Here is a 9,241-nt window from a genome sequence, read left to right on the forward strand (position 1 = left end):
CCTACCTGTGCCTTGGGTCCAGCACTGCTGCTGAGCCTCCAGTAGATGCACCTTGGAAGAGATGCCGGCCTCTGATTGGCCAACAGCTCTCCAAGGGTAGTACTTTTGGTGATGGGTCCTTGATCCTGTGAAAGGCCCGCTGCTGTCCGCTTAAGTATCTGATTGGCACTAGATTCAGCGGGCCTCCAGAGGAGAGGCAATGTGGGGTTCTCGTCATCGCTCCCCCGTCTCCAGCATGAAAACCCAGCCTATGTGGGGAGTGAGGGAGGAAAACCTCTCACCCATCCCTTGGGTTGTTACTAATCTGGTCTATTTTCCAGAATTTAAAGTTCTGCCAAGGTAGAAAGGGGAAGGTGTTATTGAAGAAGAGGAACAGCAGCTTTGTATCACCAAAGGCCCTTTCAGAAAGCTTTGCTATTAATTTCAGTGTCAGAGAGTTGGAGGACCTGCTGCAGGAGATCAAGCAGAGGAGGTGTGGTCTGTTTGCTATCCTCAACTACAACTTATCAAGGGTAATAAAAGCAAAATACTGCGGATGCTGGAAATCTGAAATAAAAACAAGAAATGCTGGAACCACTCAAAAGGTCTGGCAGCATCTGTGGAAAGAGAAGCAGAGTTCAACTTATCAAGGGTATTGGCTTCAGTTAGTAAGGGAGGTAGCAATGGTGGTTAGTGCCACTTCCTCAACATCCTATGCAATGCAACAACAACTTATATTTCTATAGCATCTTTAACATAATAATGCAAGAGAAGTTCAGTTATCTCAAAGCACATTAGAAGGAAGTATCCCCTTCCTCTTACCAGCCTACTCACCACTGACCCTATCCATGGCTTCAGAACAGTACTATACTAAATGTCCTCCTACCAACTACAAATGACGTTATCCTGAACCTCAGCTGCACGTTCCCCTTCAAAGCCACATCTCTTATGTTTCTTGGCACTATAATTCTCTAATTCATTCGCACTCTGACCTCTGTCTTTGGCCTCCTACAGTGTTCAATTAAGCTCAATGCCAGCTGAAGGAACAGCATAAAATCTTTATACTCAGCCTCTTGCAGGTTTTTGACGTTACATTTAGTTTAACAACTCTAGACTTTAACCCCTCTCTTCCCCTCCCTGGCTCAACACTTGCTTAAAAGCTGAAAATGCTGGAAACACTCAATAGGTTAGGCAGCATCTGTAAAGAGAGAAATAGGGTTAATGTTTCTAGTTAATGATCTTTCATCAGAAGTGCCACAGATGCTGCCTGACTTGCTGAGTGTTTCCAGCATTTTCTGATGTTATTTCAGATTTCTAGCATCCACAGTATTTTGCACTTGATGAAAGGCCCTCCACGTTAGTACCTGTTCCATGTGGACAAAGTGTAGCTGGAGCATTACTTGTGCAACCAAGTCACATTATGCTGAAGCCCCTTAATTTAACACATTTTTGGGCTTTAATGAGCCTTGTACAAGTTTGCTTACTGCCTCCTCAATCATCTACAAGAGGAAACCTCGATCAGTAGAATGCAGCATATGACCACAATCCTGGACATTGTCCTGGAATGAATTACAGTGCCCCAGAATGAATTCCAGGCATCTAAAGCATGTGAGTATTTTGATTGTTCTCCAGGATCCATCCTGCACTTGTGTTGGATCTATGTAAAGAGGTGATACATTGGACTTGTGGCAGCTTCCTAGAAATTGAAAATTTATGTGTTCTGTTCAGTCACAATCACACGAAAGGCAGGTTTTTTTTGTGTATAAGATGCCTTTTGTGTAGCATGCCTGTTGATGTTATCAGTAGTTTCTTGCACTCAAGAATCCTCTTGTGCTGGGAAAAGCCAAAAGCCCTTTGATACTGCAACCTTGGTCCATTGGGAAACTAATAAAGGTACTGCTCAAGCAAACGAACTGCCACAGATGCACACAACTGGCTGGGTGATATTTGAAACATTCCGTATAGTAACTTCCCTAATCTGTTGCAGAACTTTAAATCCTGCAGAAACATGAGGTTTCCTACCTCCTCCCACTCCCCATCCCTGATGGGAGAATGCCGAGTATTTAAATTAGCTGATCCCAGACAATGGCTTTGGTCAGTGCTTTACACATGGGATTTATGGAAGTCTTCTCCCATTTCCCCACATTTCTGCTAGCACAGTGGCCAAGTGGAAGATCTTGGCCAGCTAGAAAAGGTTGAGAGTGTGAAGATTGTATTGCACAGGGTGATAGTGGGGGAAACTAATGTAGAAAGAATTTAAGATCACCAGTTCTGTAACAGTTCTAATTTCATGCTGCTCCTAGTTAAGGGACCCTTGGAGCAACTCCAGTAGAATTTAAGTATGATTGATCTCCACTAGCCAGGCAAAGTGGAATCGTGTCTGTGGTGTGGATATACTGAAAAGAATATTCTCGCAGATACCCAGCAGCACGTCTGATCTACACCAGTTACTTGATATGCATTTTTACAGAGCTCCGTTATTCATTAGGAAAAAAATACTGTGGACCAGGATGGAGCTATATTGATAAATATCCATTAATGATGGCGCCTAAAATTTACCTTACTATTTAAGCTTGTAACTCAGACTTAAAACACCTTGGTCTATATTTTGCTGGAGTGGGGTACTTCACAGAGTGCCCTGTTAATTAAAACCTAAACATACTTGAACAAGTCTAACCGTTTCTGGCCACAAAGATGCTGAAAATGTGAGCTGATAACAGCACAGTTAGGGCAACAGGGCATCTGGGACATTGGTGAAAAACTGCATAGTATATCTCCTTAACAAATGAGATTAAGGGATTGAGAAATAAATAGTAGGACTGAGAAGGAGGATATACTACAGTAGGTGAATTTAATGTCAAATAAGGTTCAGAAAAGGAAATAAAAGGGAGGAAAATAAAGATTTGATTGTGAGAAAGAGAAAAAGGAAGAATTTTTAATATTGACATTTTTTAAATCTCCAACAGTTCACAACCTGAAGGAATGAGATTCCACTGTTACAATTGTTCACTTTCAAGCAAGAGCGGTTGCTTGCCAGTCATCAACAATTATCATGTCATTAAATGGGTATTTATACTGTTAATTACTAGATTTAACTTTCAGTGCGAGTTTAATTATTAATTAATATGTGCAAAGGCTGCAACTTCATGAAAATCACAGGGATGTTAAGGGCAAGACACTATTTTCGTAATTCAAGGGATATTCATTGCCACAAGTTGCTGGCTGATTTGCGCATTAATAATGGAATTCAGACACCATAACTTTTTCAGCAAAGTCTGGGCCATTAAGATAATTTTATTCCAAGGAGTACCTAATACAATTTAATATGTTCCTTTTTTTTTTAAACTGATTCTGAACTTTTGAAGAAGAGAACAGAAGACTTACCAGTTCGGGTGGTCAGCGTTCCAAACCTGAGTTCATATGAAAAAAGCTTTCTAAGCTCTGAATCAAGTCCAACCAATAAGTTTCCTCCAATGACTAAATCTCCAAGCCTGGACCACAGCCTCAGCAGCACACCAAGGTTATTCAATCAACCTTTACAAGTCCAGCCATCTAAACCAGCCCCAAGGTATTAATTCACTCTAGTTTATATTGAAACTAATTTTTAAAAATCTTAAATCCCATTAATAGCTTCTACTCAATGTGTTATGTGGCTACTAGAATTAAGTACAATAGAAAAGTGTGTCAAGTGTTAGGTTGCTGTCTTTACATTGAATGTGCATTAGAAATAAAGTCAAGGGACTAGAGACACTAGCTTTGTGGTCTCGACAGAAACTTGGGTGAAACTATTTCCAGCTGCAAAATTTTTCAGGAGAGATAGAGGACAATAGGGAGCAGGGGCAGCATTGATTAGCGGCATGATCGAAGCCATGGAAAGGAAGTTTTTAAATTGATGGTGATGCTTAAGCAGAGTCTTGCTGGCAATCATGGAAACATTTCTGCACATTAGAAGTATAATTGCATGCTTGAAGCTGTAGCAAGCTTGCTTGTTGGCTCTCTTCAACTGAACTTGATGGCTGTCAGAACTCTCCTGAACCCAAATTGTCAGACAATACAGGCCACTGATGGAAAATGTCTTGAAGACATTTTAAACAATAATTTATAGGTATGCTCAAATCATTTACTTGTCATTTCTTATGCCTTTTTATTTTGCATATCTTACTTCAACAGTAATTCCTCAACTTTGTTAAAAAAAAAAGAGGTACTCAAATAGATTTTCCAAAAAAATACTTGGTTTATTTCATTGCCTTTTTGCTTCTTGCTATTGGTAGCTGTTTGCCAATTGACAATGTTTGATTGGAAGCCTTTTTGAAGTTTTCTTTCCTGCTTGCTAAGTATTGATCTGTATGTTATATCCATGTTCAGCTATAATTTGTTGCTGTTACATGAATACAAAATTTCAGCCAATTAAGTGTTCTCTTATATTTGTGCTGCTGCCTACCTCAATCCAGTTGAAGTCTAACATGAGTGAAAGAGACAAGACTGAAGTGCTTCCAACGGTCTTCAGGCAAAAGTACCGAAGATTTGTAGTCCAGAAATAGCCACCCCTCTAGCCAAGTTGTTGTGGTACAGATATGACGCAGCATCTACCCAAAATGTGAAAGATTTCCCAGTATGTCCTATCTACCAAAAAACAGGTTAAATTTAACACAGCCAATTACCTCTGATCAGCATCCTCCCAATCATCAGTAAAATGATGGAAGGAATTATCAACAGCATAATCAAATGGCACCTACTCACTGACACTTAGAACCACTCAGTTCCAGACTTCATCACAGCCTTGATCCAGAAGTAGCCACTTGAATGCCAGAAGAGGGTAAGAGCACTTGCCTTTGAAATCAAGGCAGCATCTGTCAACTATAGCACAAAAGGAGCTAGGGTCAAAAGCAAATTTTCAGTGGCTGGGGTCCTACAAGCCACAAAGGAGGATGGTCATCATTGTCAGAGGCCAGTTATCATGGCCCAGAACATTGCCATGGGAGTTCCTTAGAGAACTGTCCTCTACACAACCATCTTCAGCTGTTTCACCAATGACCTTTTCTCTATCATAAGGAGTTGACAATTCAGTGGTGTTCAGTTCCATTCATAACTCCTCTGATAATGAAGCAGCACAGGTCAGCGTAAAACAGGACCTGATAACATCAAGACTTGGTCTGACAGGTGGCAGGTAACATTCGTGTCACATAATAGCCAGATAATAGCCATTTCAAAAAAGAGAAAACCCAGCTATTTTCCCATGACCTTAATCATTGAGGCTTCCATCAACACCACCTTGGGGTGTGAGGGTTCACTGTTGACCAGAAGCTGAATTGGATCAGCCAGATGAACACTGTGGATGTAACAGGATGGAGACTGGATATTCTGATGAGTAGTTCACCTCTTGACCCTTCAAAGCCTCTGTCATCATCTTCCCAGAAGGTTGACTGCCATGGATCTCCTCCACCTGTCTGTCCTGTCCTTACACATTCTGCATAGTTCAGCTGCATCCAATTGATTATATCTGTCATCCATTTTCTTCACCACTTCCCTCTCCTATGTTTTCTATCGATCTTTCCTTCCAGTAATTGTCTCTGTCAACCTTTACTCTAATGATGTGACCGAAGTATTGTATCTTTCTCTCTTTGACATTATGTTCCAATTTCCTCTTTTCCAGCCATTTCCAGCACTTCCTCATCAGTCTTTCTGTCTGCGTAGAATATGCAGAACATCCTTCAATATGTCCACATCTTGAATGCATTCAGCTGATCAATAGTTTTCTTGGTTTGTTGTCCATGTCTCTGAGGTATATAACACAGATGACACAATGTAGCACCTCAGCATTATTTTCCTAAGATGCAGGATCAGTTTCATTGATGTTAGCAAGTCCTTCATTCTGACAAAGCTGGTCTTGGTTAGTGCAATTCTCCTTCGGATCTCACAACCAGATCTCCCATCATGCGATTACATATCTTAGGCAGGTTAACCTTTTCACTTGTTCCAGAATTTGGCCATTTACTTCAATTTTCACTTCTGGGTTTAGGTCTCTGCTTATCTCCATTGTCTTGGTTTTCTTCACATTTATTCTTAATCCATATTGCACACTCCGAAGAAGGGTCACTGACCCGAAACGTTAACTCTGCTTCTCTTTTCAGAGATGCTGCCAGACCTGCTGAGTGGTTCCAGTATTTCTTGTTTTTATTTCAGATTTCCAGCATCCGCAGTATTTTGCTTTTATATTATTGCACACCCCTTGCATTCACTTTGCTCACAGTTTGCTGTAGTGTCTCTTCTGACTCTGCAATCAATGCAGTGTCATCTGCATATCAAAGTTGTAAATGTTCAACACCGAATATTGGTATAAAAACAAAGTGCTGGAAATAGTTTGTCAGGTAGCATCTGTGGGGAGAGAAGCAGAGTTAACGTTTCAGGTTTGTGACCTTTCATCCTTCGTCTTATTCAAAGCATTAACAAAAACCTTTTTCTCTTCCTTTCAGGTGTTAAGGGTACTTCCAGATGTCTTTTGATCACTACTCTCAAGTTAAAGATGCCCTCTCTTGTTCCTTTCTTTGGTCTGAATCCTGATGATCTATCTCTGCTTCTTTAGACTGGTCATTTCTTTCCAAAATGATTATTAAAATCATTTGTCACATGGCTCATGAGGCTTATTGTCCTGTGCTCTGAACACTCCAAGGGCTTTTGGTTTCTTTGGGAGCTTAATGAGCACTGACTGCATAAGATCCAGAGGTATGAATCCTGTTCTGTACATTTTGTTGCAGAGGTCTGTCAGTATCCCAGTGTTATCATTCAAGGCTTTCAGGCATTCTGTTGGAATCTCATCGATTCCAGGTGCTTTTTTTTGTTTTCATCTTTATGACCGCTGCACTGACTTCTGCCTCTTATCTCTGGTCCTTCTCGTCCCTCTGATGGTACCAATTCACTTCTGTCCTCATTGTCGTACAGCTCACCGATGTACTCCACTCATCATTTCTCTATCCTTTTTCGAAGAGACGTTCACCTTCCTTGCTCTTTATACATATTTTCTTTATTGTTCTTATTCTCTCTCCTTTTCGCCATCATATCTAGTATTTTATCAGTCATCCACTCTTGAGGTTTCCTCCTCTCGAGGGTCGCAGTTACTATGTATTTCATGCTTTTTTACCTTTCCCAATGCCTGTTATTTCCTCCTTACTAAGATCTTGCACTGTCTCCTCCTGAAGGAAAGCTTCATACTTGATAATAATGTCTTCCTCTCTCAGTCTAAGTTGTCTTGATCTTTCATGGGATTCCTTTTTGGGATTTTCAGCCTGATCTTCATTACAAGCAGGCAGTGACCTGAATTCACGTCTGCACCTGGGTAAGTGAAGGCATTCTTGATGCTGTTCTTGTATCTCTCATTGATCATCAGAAAATGTATTTCATCTACAAGACTCAAGTTAGGCACGTAATGGAATATTCACTACTCATATGAATAACACAACCTCAAAATTTAAAAAGCTTGATACCAGCTAGGACAGAACAGTTTGCCCCTGCATCACCAGTGTATTTTGGCTGTGGTATGATATACTGCTGCAACCCATCAAGGTTACCATGACAGAATCTTCCAACCTGCAGCCTCAGAGAGGAGAACAGCAACAACATTGCACATCATCTCCAAAATCCCCACCAAGTCACACACCATCCTGACTTGGGACACGTCACTTTTGAATCCTTCATTGTTGTTGGGCCAATATCCTGGAATTCCCCACCTTACCCATTATGGAAATATTAGCACCACAAGGCCAGAGCAATTCAAGGGCAAGGCTCCACTACCACCTTCTCAAGGTAACCAAGGATGAGCAATAAATGCAACCTTTCCAGCATCATTCTTATCCAGAGAACAAGTTTTAAAATGTGTAATGCAGAAATTTACAAGTTAGCATGATGCCAAAGTGTGGATGAACAAAACATGATCGATGCAACATTTTTAGACTGATAATGGAAACAGTTACAAGAAAATATCAGAGACTCAGATTGTCACATAAACATAGTTTACTGTGATCTGAACCACAGGAATCTGAATCAATACTATACAGTGTTTAAAATAACAGTGAAGTTTTTTTTTCAGTAAAACAAGTTGGACTTGTTAGCACAAATATTTTTTGTTCAACAGCAGATTTTGCTGACAAGCAATTTATATCTGATCAAAACGTCACAGATTAAATTTGTGAAGTAATCACAAAAAGGTTATCGGAATATAATTAGCTTTGAGATTAAACCAGTTACTTTTCCAATTTTGAAGAATATTGTTAAATTGTCTATGCTTTTATGCATTTTCTAATTCCACTTTTCAAAGAATACATACCTGAAAAAAGCATACGGTGATGTTAGAAAACTATTTAAAAGCCTTTTGAGGTATTAAGTTCTCATTAGCGTAATACATTGTTAGTCTATTACATTACATATATAGATTGTTAAATGTATAGCATCTGATTTAATCTTCAAATAATGCATAGACATTTTCTGTTCACATTACAGCATTGCAAACGAGAAAGCTGAAAATCAAGAAACTAAAGGAAAAGCTCCGCAGCGACAGGAATGGTTCACAAAATATTTTTCATTCTAAGAATGAGCTAGATGTATATTTATTTATATTTTGTAAAGTAGCTCCCTTTTTGATGTCCTTCTCACCATTTGCCAGATTCCATCTGAGATGGTAGAGGCAAAATGCTCACAAGGATATGCCAATGTCGTTCTGAGCCACCTACAAAAGGTTGCATGGTGAGGATTGACTCATCCTTTCTCACTTTCCCTATTTGTGAAAATTCCTTGCCTGTGCTCAGCACATCCCCTGGATCACCTGAGGTAGGGGAATTTTTCTTCTGCAATTGTATGGAAATTACCATGTTTCAAAACTCTGGTGCAAACATTAGCATGCTGTCCCACTAGAGCTATTCAATCAAAAAATGTTTTTTGTCTTGCACATTGTTTTTGCCATTAATTTAAATAGTTTTGGGAGATGTTTATTATACAAAATAATTTGTAGAACATTGATGCATTTGTAAAACATGTATGTTTAAACATTTATTTTCAGTAACTTTGAGTTGTTGGTATCTTAAAACAAGACAGATTAATGAATAGCAAATCTGTTTTTAAAAAAAGCATCATCTTGCATGAGGTACAATGCCTTATCTGCAAGATGTGTTCAGATTGAAATTGGAAGACTACCTCATTCAGAAAGTAAATGAAGAGATAGTTACAAAAGTTAAACCATTGCAAAGAGTACTGAAACAGCCCAGTTAAATCA

At 39.6% G+C, this 9,241-nt stretch overlaps 1 protein-coding gene across 1 annotated transcript in view; it reads left to right on the plus strand.

The window, feature by feature from the left end:
* The window catches only part of LOC137346826 (protein FAM184A-like), a 271,944-nt gene extending 263,384 nt beyond the window's left edge, over positions 1-8,560 (plus strand). The window contains exons 15-16 of the mRNA XM_068010777.1: positions 3,345-3,547; positions 8,473-8,560. Coding sequence (XP_067866878.1) covers positions 3,345-3,547; positions 8,473-8,560 — 291 coding nt within the window. The remainder of the gene's footprint in view (positions 1-3,344; positions 3,548-8,472) is intronic.
* Positions 8,561-9,241: the final 681 nt, after the last annotated feature.

The sequence above is a fragment of the Heterodontus francisci genome, chromosome 1, assembly GCF_036365525.1.
Source record: "Heterodontus francisci isolate sHetFra1 chromosome 1, sHetFra1.hap1, whole genome shotgun sequence".
Lineage (NCBI taxonomy): Eukaryota > Metazoa > Chordata > Chondrichthyes > Heterodontiformes > Heterodontidae > Heterodontus > Heterodontus francisci.